General features: G+C 31.2%; 1 protein-coding gene across 1 annotated transcript; it reads left to right on the plus strand.

The window, feature by feature from the left end:
* Positions 1-1,347: 1,347 nt before the first annotated feature.
* On the plus strand, positions 1,348-11,183 carry LOC123691583 (proton-coupled amino acid transporter-like protein pathetic). The gene is made up of 9 exons (XM_045636037.1): positions 1,348-1,559; positions 5,558-5,692; positions 5,981-6,131; positions 6,253-6,374; positions 7,481-7,565; positions 8,239-8,483; positions 8,851-9,063; positions 9,937-10,106; positions 10,814-11,183. The coding sequence occupies exons 1-9, from the start codon at positions 1,522-1,524 to the stop codon at positions 11,059-11,061; spliced, it is 1,407 nt and encodes a 468-aa protein (XP_045491993.1). The 5' UTR covers positions 1,348-1,521; the 3' UTR covers positions 11,062-11,183.
* The last annotated feature ends 3,335 nt before the right edge of the window (positions 11,184-14,518 follow it).

A 14,518-nucleotide genomic window follows, 5' to 3' on the forward strand; every position in this document is an offset into this window, starting at 1 on the left:
CTATTTTATAATCGTTACCAACACTTGCCAAAACGCATTATCAACAATGTTGCATTTATTTCATGTAGTAATTTCAATTATATAATATTTGTCCAAAAATCACTTTACAATGTCGTCCTTCCTTCCACGTGGAAACGACAGTCTAATTTTGCTCTCTCTCAAGGTAATCCTTAAAGGCCCTTGACACTATTTACATTGTAGTAAATATGAATCTTTATAAATTGGAACCAGCACGTGTCTTACTGCTATTTGTATCTACGCATTATATGCTCTATGGTTATTTATAAACAACTAGCGGTCCGCCCCGGCTTCGCCCGTGGTACATATTTACGATTTCTCTACATAAGAACCATCCTCGTACTTCAAGGAATATAATAAAAAAAGAATTATTGAAATCGGTTCAGCCGTTCTCGAGTTATGCGCTTACCAACACATTTTGCGATTCATTTTTATATATAAGATCGTCGCCCTTTGTGTCCTACTCTTCTCGTCACATCACGTGAATAATTTCCTGGTTTAATAAAGCTTCGAACAGAATCACATGAGAACAGAAGATAACCACCGTTCTCCCAAATGGGATCATACCCAATACGTTTTTGTCTTTCTTTACAGCATTGAGTATTTCTTCCTTTACTTACAGAATTGTACCTACAGCATTACAAATTATATTATTACTAGCGGTTCGCCCCGACTTCGCCCGTGGTACCTACATGTTTATGTTTTTTTTTTCATAAAAACTATCCTATCTCTCAAGTTGGATCGAACTGCACATGGTGTGCGAATTTTATTATAATCGGTTAAGTGGTTTAGGAGTCCATTGAGGACAAACATTGTGACACGAGATTTATATATATTAAGATAAGAAGATTGTTATAGGTAGAGACCTATTTACATCAACAGTTCTTTTCATTTTGCCAAATTACCGCTTTCTTTTAGTAAGTTAATACAAATTTTTAAGTTCACAATTATAATTCAGTCATATTTAAAAAACAATAAGTTATTTTATGAATTAACATTTAATACTTTGATTCAATAATTAAGTTATTATAAAATTAATTAATTAATTTAATATAATAATCCATACTAATACGCTTTATAAATTGATTCCATGAAATTGGTATGCGCGGTGATTGGATATTAACCGATTTGGTCAGATCCAACGTTTTACTGAATGAAAGAATCTCCCGTCTTAATATTAACCATTGTCACCTAGCAGCGGGAACCTTATTGTAAATATTTATAGCGCTGCATTAGATCTATTAAACACTAGCGTTAGATCGATTAAGAAATTAAGAATCTTGCCAAACGGCGTCTACGAGTTTCGTATCAGTTTCTTATATTTATAAACACAATGATTGCGAGTCTGCTGTGACTTCGGAGACGTCTTGTCGTGGTTACCGTGTACAGACACGCCGCACGCTATGTCACGAGAAATAAAATACAACTAAATTAATTTTAAAGTTACCTAACTAAATTTCCAAACAGTATTATTGTGAAATATAGTGATTAATACCTGTGATTATGTCGAATAGTTATAATATGAAGGAATTTAGTTCAACGTAAGTAATTTTTTCCAGTTTTCGATCGTTAATTTTGTTACAGTTTGGTTGGACACTAATAAAAATTTGCTACGCATTGCACGTACAATGTAATCCCTGTTTACAAATGTTTCTAAGTATCTGCAACAGAAAAGAAGATTATTTTTCACATAATTACAAAAGATTACAACTACCTATAAGTATTTTATTGCCTACTTCTAGAAGTTCTCTTTCTAGTTAATCTTTAGACTAATATTATAAAGCTGATCGCGCTAATCTCAGGAACTACTGGTCCGCTTTGAAAAATTCTTTCGCTTTGAGATAGCCCATTTATCGAGGAAGGCTATAGGCAATATAATATCATCGCGTTAAGACCAACAGGAGCGGAGCAATGCGGGTGAAACCGCGCAGCACAGCTGCAAGTGTAGAAAACGCCTTAAAATTCTGGCATAACTACTTTAATATTATAATTATATATTAATATAATTATATATATAAAAAACTTTACCACACTGTTTGTACCCTACATTTTATAAAATATCTGCATATAGGTAATTTAGCTATGTGTACAAAAATATCAAAGTCAAATGCCTTCAAAAAGCTTTGTGCTAACTCATTTTGCGCACTGTGCTTAAGTATTTATAATCCACTTTTCTTAATGCACATTATGATTATATAGTGTTATTAAAATATCTAGATAACAAATACATACCAAAAATGTAAACAATGAATATCATAATACATAACAGTCATCTCATGCAATGCTTTAACTGCACCAAAACGTCATCAAGTTTATAAAAGATTTAAAGAAACAAACAATTTAAGAGAAACAACCTACCCGATTATCCCTATAATAAATAAAATAAATAAATAAACCATATATTTTCACATAATAATTTTATATCTCAAAGTGACCCAGGCTCCAAAGATAATAAGAACTGTTTTTCAGGAGCCTGTTTCTCCATAATAGACCTTTTTATATCAATAGAACGCAGAAACTTCACATGAGTGTCTATTTTTTGCAAAATAATTTTGAGATGAGGATAGCTATACTCGCCACAGATATTTTTATTATCTGTCTACCAGGAACTAGTCTTAACTCTTAACGAATCAAGGCAACATATCTTATTAGAACCTCATTAAAAAATTACTTTTTTAATATTATGTATTTAACATAACAAGAGCGTACCTATATAATCGCTTATGTAGCTATTTAATTATTTTGAAGTACTTATTGATTTTTATAATTGCTATTTGTCCATAATTAATGCATAAAAAAGTAATTGCTGCGGATTTTTTTTACCGACGCGATTCCAAAAAAACCTTTTTTTATTCAATCAATTGTTCATCTATCATAATGGTAATTATATATTATCTATTCGTTCATAAAATTCTAAACAAGGCCAACGTTTTAAAAAATAACTGATCTATAATGAAAATTAGCAATGTTTAATGAAGCAGGCAATAGTTGGAAAACGGTTACATGTGAACGCGTTTTATTTTGCCCAGTATCTTCCCGTTAACACTACGTTATTTAGTAGTCGTCCCAGATACCATAAACTATTTTCAGTTCTAGTAGGCGTATTTATGCAATGCGGCGAATTTCATTTCACGGTGAACATATGACTTGCGCCAACTCATTGATAACTGATAACTCATCATGTACAATTAAAAACCGGTCCAGCGTGATTTATCTTAATTCTGGGGCTACTGTAATTGAGTAACCTACTAATTTTGATAAAATGTTTTAGATTTTAGAATTTAATTATTGTTTCAATTTATGTAACTACAAGCACTTGAAAATTTCTAAATTAAATTCATAGTTTCCTTATGGCTAATGGTATGAACAAAATTATAATAAAATGATCTTACCATATAGGAAATTGTTAGCGGGGCAGATATTTTACCAAAAGAGGTATAATCTTAATATATATAAATCTCGTGTCACAATGTTTGTCCTCAATGGACTCCTAAACCACTAAACCGATTATAATAAAATTCGCACACTATGTGCAGTTCGATCTAACTTGAGAGATAGGATAGTTTAAACATGTAGGTACCACGGGCGAAGCCGGGGCGGATCACTAGTATATTATATAATATAGGTTACTTAGACGTAAATCGATCTGTACAAACTTAGCTTGATTTATTAATTAAGTACTTATAATAATAATTAACACACGAAATTGGCGAAAATAAAATAAAATAATACATAGGCAAATATGTATATAATAAGGTAATATTCATAATAATGTATAGGTACCTTTTGAGTGTAATATTCTATAAATAATAAGAAGCTGTGATTAAATCGCAATTATTACCTATCTTCCTGAATCGTATTGCACGATTACTATTGATTATGATTATTCATTATCGTGCTGATCATTGTCAAACTGGTTTTGTTCATATATTTAGATTTCATCGCTGGATACGCCTGACCTTTTATTATTTACATTACAAATCTGAAGAGTTTGTTCAATTATTGATAAACACGCTAAAATATGTGGGTCAAAAATGGTGGATCATGGAATTATTTTATTGTCTCCGATTCTCTCTTTCAATTAAATCTGTCCATTTTAAGGCCTGAATCGGGTAGAATCCCCTTTTGATACCGAAAATTAACTCTAGTTATAACCGTTTTTCTTCTTAGATTCTTTATGTACATAATTATCTAAAAAAAATGTATATTATAGTTTCGAATATGATAAAGGGCATGGTTGTTTTAATTTGTTTATTTTACAATCAGGTTTTTTGTAAAAAAATCATGAACTGAGGTCGATTTTTGTACTTTAAACCAAAACGCTAAGTAAAAATATAATGTCAATTATTGTAGTGTTTTTACAGTGTGTTTATAAAATTGAAACACAGGGCATGGTTGTTTTAAATTTTGATTCAATATCCAAATTTCTTTTTAAATAATTTTTATACGTACTTTTACTACGATAGATTCGTGCCGGTCCCCCGATTCCGCCTAGTAAATCGTCGCCAAAGTCGCTAGCCCCTATTAACGCCTTAAGTAGGCCCAAAATCACTGTACAGGAAACATACATGATATAGCGTAGAGGTGAACCATGTTAATGAAATGGCAAAATATGAAAATAATATCTTATTTGTCCTGCGCTCTTTTAAATATTTAACAGCATTTTCTTGTAGTCTACAAGTAAACCTGTCTTTAGACTTGAATAAAATCATACCTAGTCATCATATAATTTTAAGCAAACAGATAATATTAAAACATTGAAATTATTTTAATAGTTGCATGATAAAGCATATAATCTAGGTGTATCGTGATTGCAGGTCTTCTCCTGTAATCTAATAGCATATAAAGCCTTTTAATCCGTAGTGATTTGTGATATTTTACATAGGTACTCACTTATACCATGCGATAAGATAAATATTCTGTGAATATCTCACGTAAAATAAACGTGCCGCAATGTTTAATGATTAATACACATAACTTTGACTAAATCAACAGACGAGATTACTAACTAGGCTTTTTATAATTTCGGTAAATTGCTGGCAAGATTTCGTCCAAAATCAGATTATGTAGAATCAATCATCTTACTTCTATCCAATCTAACCTTGATTAAATACACATTATATATATGTGAAGCTATAAAATTGATTTAGCTTTTTTTCTGTTTAATTGTATCTTATTGAAACATATTAAATTATATCATCAATTTCTACTTACATTATGTAATGGTCTTGAGCTAATTTACTTAATGACTGAAGTAATAAAGACTGTTTCCGTTAAACGTTTTAATAGATTTTATATATCGTACTCGTAATTTGGATACGTCTTTTTTAGGCTAAGTATCGAATATAATGATAGTAAATTACAAATAAATGTACCTATTATACTATAGCTATTTTATGTGCCAAAACTGTTAAAAGATCACGACGTATCCGTTTTCCAAACCAGTTTCTCCGCATGGTACCAAATAAGAGTCTCCAAGTCATGACTCAAGTATGACGTAATTATTAGTATTAATATGCATTTTTTATATTGATTCCAGGGCGGTAATAACAGAAAATGGAGTATTTCCATCCACATTTTCTGTAAACACAATAAATACAAAATGTAAAGAAAATGACATTGAAGAAAATTCCTACGATCCATTTAAAAACAGGAAATTGGAACATCCGAACTCGTAAGTTAATTTATTTAAATAACCACCATATAAAGTTTATAGATGGTACTATATTTTAATTATATCTTAGGTAGGTATAGACATGGTATAGATATTGCGTCTATACACGATGCAAAAGTTACTTATGTCTTGTTTATCTTACTATTAATAAGTACAAGGATTTTCCTTAACAAGAAACTACAAGGCATGTACTAACTTTATTAAAATTTTCTATGCAGCTTTAGTTAGGTACCCGAATCTTATCTATTGCTATTCGTGTCTTTAATCAACATATTAATTTGATTCCAGAGATATAAGATCATTCGCTAATCTCCTGAAATCCTCACTAGGTTCTGGTATATTGGCAATGCCTGCTGCTTTTAAAAATGCAGGATCAATTGTTGGTATATTTGGAACAATAATATTAGGATACATTTGCACACATTGCGTTTATTTGTTGGTAAGTTCAGGATTCTACATAAAGAACACATATTTAAATGGTTTTGTTATTGAGGCGACCAACTTAATAAAGTTGTTTCTAATAATTGTGTTTTCTTGTTTATCGTAAATTTTGTGCACAGGTTAAAACATCACAAGATGTTTCCAGAGTATCAAAAGTACCGTCTCTTGGATATGCAGAAACAGTTGAAGCAGTATTTGCTACTGGACCCAGGCGGTTGCGCAAAATTGCTACTGCTAGCAGGTATACTATTATATTAGCTTTTAAGACGGATTTTTTAATAATATAAAAACGCACGTGACATATAGAAGTACTTATGTAAATAACAATATAAGTAAACATTGTAAAACGCAATACAATTTTCTATTTTTAAACCACTCAAGGCGAAAATATGAATAAAAATAAATCGCACCAAACTCAACAACTAGGTAGTTCTGTGCTCAACAACATGTTATACATATTATATATACAGAGGAAATAACATTTTATATTCCAGTCTCGGTTTTAATACCTTAGTGGCTGGCAATTGCAACCAAAAAACTAAAGAATCAAGTCGCTCAAAATTTAACAGTAAATCAAGATTTCTTTTTACTTGCCAAAAACCTGTATGGCTTGATACTGTGCAATAATTACGTATACCAGAGCCACAATAGTAACTAAAGAACAGAAACTGTTATAACTTTATCTAAAGAAAATATTTTAATATCAGTCCGTGTTAAGTCCTAAATTGCATTGCCGATGCGACAATAGTAAATAGTATCTAATAGATTCTATTTGTAGGTATAAATAATTGTGTAAAAATATATAAGATATTTAATGTATTTTTTATGTTAAAAGCATTTAAGAGACAAAATGTTCCAGACATAAAAAGTACAAATTTTGATATCAATAAGTTTCTCCAAATGTATTTGATCGACTTCTAATTGTCGTGACACATATTATACAAGTCCAATGCCGAATTAATAAAAACGTTAATATGGAACACGTTTAAAAAAATCATAAGTACCTACTTGTATGGGTATTATATTATTATATTGTATATACCTACAGCATAATTTATATTCTGGGACATATTGTATCGTCCTAATTTTATCATCGATTCAAGGATTCATAGAATAGAAAAAAATATTCAATATACCTACCTATTCTTAGAGAAATAATGTCAATAAGAAAAATGTTACACATTTTTTGATACTATTGTTAATGTTGTCCCTCTCCTCTTTTAGTGTGGATCCCTAAAATTAGCTTTTAAACAGAATGTTTAAGAAAATTTGTATCAACATCTAATATTCTGCTGAGAAGTGACAAGTTACGAAGTAGTTAATAAATATTTTTCACTAATATTTCAGGATATTTATAGACTGGGCGATGGCTCTAACAATTCTTGGCGCTTGTGCAGTGTATGTCATCTTACTCGTCGATTCTGTACAACAGGTAGGTATTTTGGATGATAGACAATGTGATAACGAATAAACAATATGAAATTCTTGCAACCTCATAGCAATAAGAATGAGTAGATTTAACACAATAGTAATTTATAGCAAGCTATGCGCAATAAAAGCGTTTTATTGCAAATATTATTATTCCCGCAGTAATTGTCAACTATTAGGCATGTGACCGAAATTATAGGTATATTTATTCGTAGAAACTGCAGGGAGATTATTTGGCAAACTAACTAAGCAATAAATTAATAAAACGAAGGAAATATGTAATTATTTTAGACGTATAATTAGTGCAAAAGTTTGTGAGGATATTCTCAGTCGGTAGCATTATAATCACCAATGTACATGCATACAATGAACAATGCAATTTAATCTTCTCTAGGTATATACTCAGTTAAATTGAAAAAGGTATAAATGTACCTATGCTCATTGCTTATCACTCACTAGTAATTTCAGTATGTGTCCCCTGACAAATCCTTCTCACTGCTCTAGTTTCAGTCTAATAATATTACCCAATAACTAGTTAGTTAGGTACCTAATAGCAAAGAAAACGGAAAAATACTGACAGATCGATGCTACCATCCAGGATAGAATTGAATGCTGCCAATATCTGAAACTATGTCTTCTATAATAAAAACTAATATGGAAATGCCTTGTTCTTTCAGATAGTCGACTTCTATTATGTGGATAATACTATAAACAAAACAATGTACTGCCTTATGTTTCTGGTGCCTGTCTTATTATTTACACAAATCAAAAACCTGAAGTACATAGCGCCATTCTCAGGTTTCGCCAATATACTATTGGTACTCACTTTTCTGATATGCCTTTACTATATTTGTGATGAATTCCCTGAATTTGATTCTAAACCGAAAGCCGTTGATATTGGACGACTGCCATTATTTGTTGGGTAAGCATAATTAATATGTATCTTGTAAATTATATTGTTTGCTTTGCATTTGAATGTCTTGATTATGATCACGTTAGTTTAAAATATTCTGAATGCAATGTTTAAGGAAAATGTAAAATAACATTCAGCCGACTTTTTCTGTAATTTTAATGTAGGTGAACCTGGACTATTAGTTATATATTTTAGCGGATATACAAGTCATCAGACTAACGACTACTTTTACAATTTGCATGGGACGCAATAAAATTTAACTTCAGCTGCATCAAGGAAGAGTCACTCTAAAATACTTACTTGAAGTCGAGTCACTGCATATAATAAACTTTAAGAAGCCAAAGTATATATCTAAATATAAAAATCATACTTTCAGAACCGTTATTTTTGCCATGGAAGGAATCGGTGTTGTTTTACCAGTAGAGAATACTATGGCCAAGCCTCAGCATTTTCTGGGTTGCCCTGGTGTACTAAACATCACGATGTCAATTGTTGTTCTTCTATACATGATTATGGGAATATTGGGATACTTAAAATATGGAGAAGCTGCTGCTGGCAGTATCACGTTAAATCTTCCTACTGAAGAAATGTAAGTATTCGGTTAATAAAGTGAAATTTTTTGGAAATGTGATGATTTTTCCTATCAATATGAGGGTTATTATTTATTATGATCACTGAATCGATTAACTACCTATTGATGCATACGCAGAGTGGGTACTTTATAAGTAGGTAATAAGTTAGGTAGTTAACTATTGCTTACTTAAAATAATTGTATTTGTAAAAATTAAAAAAAAACAACTAGTCATTGAATTTTTGTATTGATACGTTACATTAAATTTAAATTTATTTCTAAGTAATCCATACTAATATTATAAATGCGAAAGTAACTCTGTCTGTCTGTCTGTTACTCAATCACGCCTAAACTACTGAACCAATTTGCATGAAATTTGGTATAGAGATATTTTAATACCCAAGAAAGGACATAGGCTACCTTTTATTGCGAAATATGTACCACGGGCGAAGCCGGGGCAGACCACTAGTGTATAATAAAGGCATAAAATAAAACAATAGAATAATGTAATTCAAAATTTTGTCCCTTTACAATTTTTGTATATATACTATAGTAGGTAGTAGAATGGAATATCGAAAAATAATATGATTGTTGTAATTTCCAATTAATATTGACAGGGGAATAATTTTAAAGTTCTTGACAGTAGTTCAGTTGGTCAAACGTTGTTCTGCCTTACTCTTATCATTGAGAGGTATGAAAAATAGATGTTGGCGGATTCTCAGTGATACCTAATAGGCCCAGAAAATTTCATGAGAATCGGCCCAGCCGTTTCGCAGGCGTTACTGAGCGTTGGGCACAAACTAAACATCTGATCTCAAACTAAATAGAAATCTAATACATCCTTTTTTATATTTTTCAATTATCCAATAAAAGTTCTAATTAAATTTTCAGCCCTGCGTTGATGGCTAAAGTGTTCATCACATTAGCTATATTCTTCACTTACATCCTGCAGTTCTACGTTCCCATGGAGATCGTGTGGAGAAATATTAAACAACGTGTAACGCAAAAGTACCACAATCACGCACAAGCTGTAATGCGAGCGATATTTGCGATACTTACTGGTAATTACACAAACCCACTTAACTACACACCTACGTATTATGTGGTATTATCACAATATAGGTACCTACAGTTATATTTTTTTTTGCTTTTTCGTTGGTAACACAAACGACATTAAGCATTTTGGATAGACATAATATAACATATTGTGATAACAACATTTCGACGTGATAAATTGTAAAAATATTACACCATAATTTTTGGTAAGATGAAATATAATAAAATAAAATATGTTACCTATAGTTACTTAGGTGTTTTAACTTTGCAAACACGAACTGATTACATATTTAATTTGGTAATACTAAACGCAGATTAAGTGCAATTCCCATTTTAACTAAACGACTCCATGAATTATCATAACAAGTAGGTATCATATTTCTGTATAAAATAACTATCAGAGTTATACCTATGTACCTTCGCAGAAACTTAAAACTTGTCAAATAAGTCATTTTAATTTCTTTTCGCCTAGTTTACCAAAAGTTCACGCTCTTGCTTGTTAAATTGATTATGATGCTATCATCTTGAAATACCTAAATGAACTTATTCAAAAGCGGTGCGTGGCCAGATCAGTTAGTTTAATAATTAATTTATAGTTCCCACAAATTTTCGTCATCACAAACGTAACTAGGTAAGTTTGTTTCAAAACCTTTCGTCAACAGGTACCTAGGTACCTACCTACCTAATTATTCATTTGATTTGTTCGTTACAGTGGCAGCTGCAGCAACATTACCTCGATTGGAGCAAGTAATCGGACTGGAAGGAGCATTTTTCTACTCATTCCTTGGATTAATCGCACCTTCAATTATTGACCTCATCTTCAGATGGGAAAGAGGCCTTGGAAAGTACAATTATGTGGTTTATAAGAATATGTTTTTGATTATATTCGGATTTTTTGTTTTAGTAACAGGAGTATTGCAAAGTGTAAGAGAAATCATTAAAACAAGCGAAATGCATTAAATTAGTATTGTATAATATATAGGTTTATTGAATTATTGACTGACGAGAACAATAATGTAAATAATAATAATTAATGAATTTATTTTAATACCATTATAAATAGGACAAAAAATAAAATTGTACTAAAACTGATCTCTGTGTTTTTTCTCAAGTGCGGTTGTCCTGTTAAGTAAAATGTAAATAAATAGTATTACTCGTTAGAGCGTTTTCACATTATCCGGTCCGATATCGGTATCGGACTCCGATCCAATATCGGGGGTAAGTGAGCCGACACCGATATGCCCGTGAGTGTCCGTGATTCACATACTTACAAAGGTATGTAATCGTAGTTAATCTGTGTGACACAATAAGAACATTTATTTATCTCTCTCACAAGGGTTAAAAACTTTACAAAGGATGAATAATACCATGGACCCAATAAATGATAATACTAAGACATAATATAGATTAGGCAACCTTATGAGAGCTGGTGCCCAAAGTGGGTTCTGAAGAACCTGTGGTACGGGTTACACAATTACAATATTACAATCACAATGTTATTGTAATATAAAAGTTAAATAAGTACTAATTTATTCACTTTTTACCTGTCTGCCTGCCGCGGCCGGACAGCTCGCTAGAGAGCTTACATCCATACTAATACCACAACAATACAATTGTATACGTAGTATATTATTATTAGTCTGTGCTAATAGAGGAACTGCAGCAAATTTGGAATACCGGTTTGTTTTTTGGGAATAAGTAGAAAATAAAACGGCTTAGCCCAATAAAAAATACACCAATAGGTTGGAAAATTAATAAACTTTAATAGCACAAAGAATAAAACAAATCGAAAGAAACAAATCGATCTTTGTTATTGCTTACACTTTTCCTTCATATCTAAAAAAAATCTAATTTTTATAACAGTTTAACAGATTTCAGTTCTCTTAATCATTTTTATAACAAAATAGCTTACACTAATATATTATTTTTTTTATAGCTAATCGATATGCCAACCGACGCAAACGTCCATTCTGGTCAGCCCATAAAATTTATTCTCCATAGTTAATATGTACTCAACCAGCATGTTTTCAATATCTGTAGTTACCCAAAACTGGCCTTCGAACAATGGCTTTATTCTTTATAGATTCAATCGAGGAGTCATTATTGACAAATCGAAAGAGGGTTGACATGTTGTTAAAAGAGCAACTATGGAGTTTCTTGCCGATTCTTCTCCATAGATACCTACTGCTTTCCGAATCGGTGGTAAATGTTAAAAATAATTATGTAATGACGATTCGAAAGTGCTACTAAATAGTAGTCTAATTGAATAAATGAATGTTTGAGTTTGAGTTGAGTTTGATCTAGGAATGTTAAAGTGTTTAGCTGCCTTCAAGTATCTCATTCTCTTTTCTCGAACAGCGATAATCGCCGCGGACACCTTGTCCCACTTCTTTCTCTTGCTGTACTTATGGGATGCAGACATTTAAAAAAAAAACAAGATTGGATATCTTCTTACAAAAATTTGCATAAAATTTGGAATATCCCAAATTATATTCACTTTCGGTATTCCAAATTAACAACATGACATCCTAACCTAAAATTTCTTATCACATTTTTTATTTCAGAAATATTAACAGAATAAAAGTAAAATCATAAACTTAAAAGGTCGCTTAATAGTTTAAATAATTACAATAAAGATTTTACATAATATAATAGTAAATGATTATCACCGATTGCTTTCTAACCGAAAAAAATTTGAATATTGACATTTCGCTTCTACGAGGCTGGCAGCCGAAATGTCAAGATAGTGGTCTCTTTTTAGTACTCATTAGATCCGTATGGGGTGTGACGATAATCTTGCAAGAAGAAAACACAGATGGCGATTATAATAATTGAGTATCCAAGGTATTCCAATTTACGTGCAGTATTCCAAATTTGCTGCAGTTCCTCTACATATTATAAATGCGAAAGTAACTCTGTCTGTCTGTCTGTTACTCAATCATGCCTAAACTACTGAACCAATTTGCATGAAATTTGGTATGGAGATATTTTGATACCCGAGAAAGGACATAGGCTACCTTTTAATTCGAAATATGTACCACGGGCGAAGCCGGGGCGGACCTCTATCTAGTAATAAATAAATAAAAAAGCAATAAAACTAGAAATCTCACCCATTATATCAAACTCGCAAATCGCAATCAAAATCGAACATTTTCCTATATATTCAATTAAACTTCTTCTAGATGCATTTTACTCATAGGTACAAGCTAAGCCCTAAGGGATTGGTTTCAAATTAAAATGTTAAGAGAAACCTGAAATGGTTTTCCCATAAATTTACCTATTTACACGCATTTGAAATAAGGTCATGCAAATATAAATAAGCAATATCCTCGCCCGGATTAATATGTATTTACATAGGTATTATATTTATTTGTAATTGTTTTCGTAATAATTAATCATGATGTCCAATGTAAATGTGTTAGTTAGATCGTGAAAATTCAGGTTTTATTTTACATATTTTAAATGAAAATCCATATTCCACAATATATCAATAACTATATGCATATTTTTATCAGCGCTATGCGTTTTCTAAAAATTCTGGCAAAACAGCTCTCGAACTACCCGTCCGTCTCGCAATAAGGACCGTGCATTATTTCCATATCCGGAAAAAATTAACAACATGCTGTGTGGAAGATTAGAATTTAAAATAGAATTACGTGCCCTAATCACTTGCAGAATTATTATGCAAAATTATTTTAAATATGCTCCAATCACATCCTGTGATGTTGAAAGATAGGTAGTAAACTCAGTCATTACAAAGCATCCAAATTCAAAAATTTCAATTTCGAAAATTAAAAAAAAAAAACATGTGATTATTTACTGCATTTCAAATGGAAGTGGTTAGTTATATGGAAGTGGAAATGGAAGTGTAATTTTTGACTTTTTTCAATTATTATAGTTATGTTTATTAAAAAGGTTGTTACTTTTATTGTACCCAGTACCCACCTACATATTTTTTCCATATTTTAGTTTTTTCACTCCATTTTATATTTATAATATACCTATTTCGAGATTTTATAATAGGTAACTACATAGCAAGATATCCGTTACGAAATGGCGCGAAAGGATGCGGGTTCGAGTCCCGCCTCGTGATCGAATTTTTTCTATTCTTTATAAATTTAAATTTATAATGTAAAAACAGTTCTAATCGTTTCATTGAAGAATTTTTCATTCGAAAGAATTTCGAAAGAAATTTTTTATAAGAAAATTATATTACAAGCAATTAGGTATGTAAGTATGTTTATAAACCTATTATTATTTATGCCTCTATCCAAAGGGCGGACTTTCAGCTCTACCCTCAATACGAACTACGGCACAAGAGAAAAGCACCCCACCTTGTAGGTAATCACCATCACACACTTAAAAAAATATCTCAATAAAAATAAAGTTTTTGGTTAAAATACCTACTAACTCAAGT

The sequence above is a fragment of the Colias croceus genome, chromosome 5 (genome assembly GCF_905220415.1).
Source record: "Colias croceus chromosome 5, ilColCroc2.1".
In the NCBI taxonomy this organism is placed as follows: domain Eukaryota; kingdom Metazoa; phylum Arthropoda; class Insecta; order Lepidoptera; family Pieridae; genus Colias; species Colias croceus.

Excerpts from the sequence above, each read along its gene's own strand:
- LOC123691583 (XM_045636037.1), top strand. The coding sequence starts at position 1,522 with ATGTCGAATAGTTATAATATGAAGGAATTTAGTTCAAC. Across the intron at positions 5,693-5,980 it reads AAATTGGAACATCCGAACTC|AGATATAAGATCATTCGCTA; the intron begins GTAAGTTAATTT and ends ATTTGATTCCAG. Across the intron at positions 10,107-10,813 it reads GATATTTGCGATACTTACTG|TGGCAGCTGCAGCAACATTA; the intron begins GTAATTACACAA and ends TGTTCGTTACAG.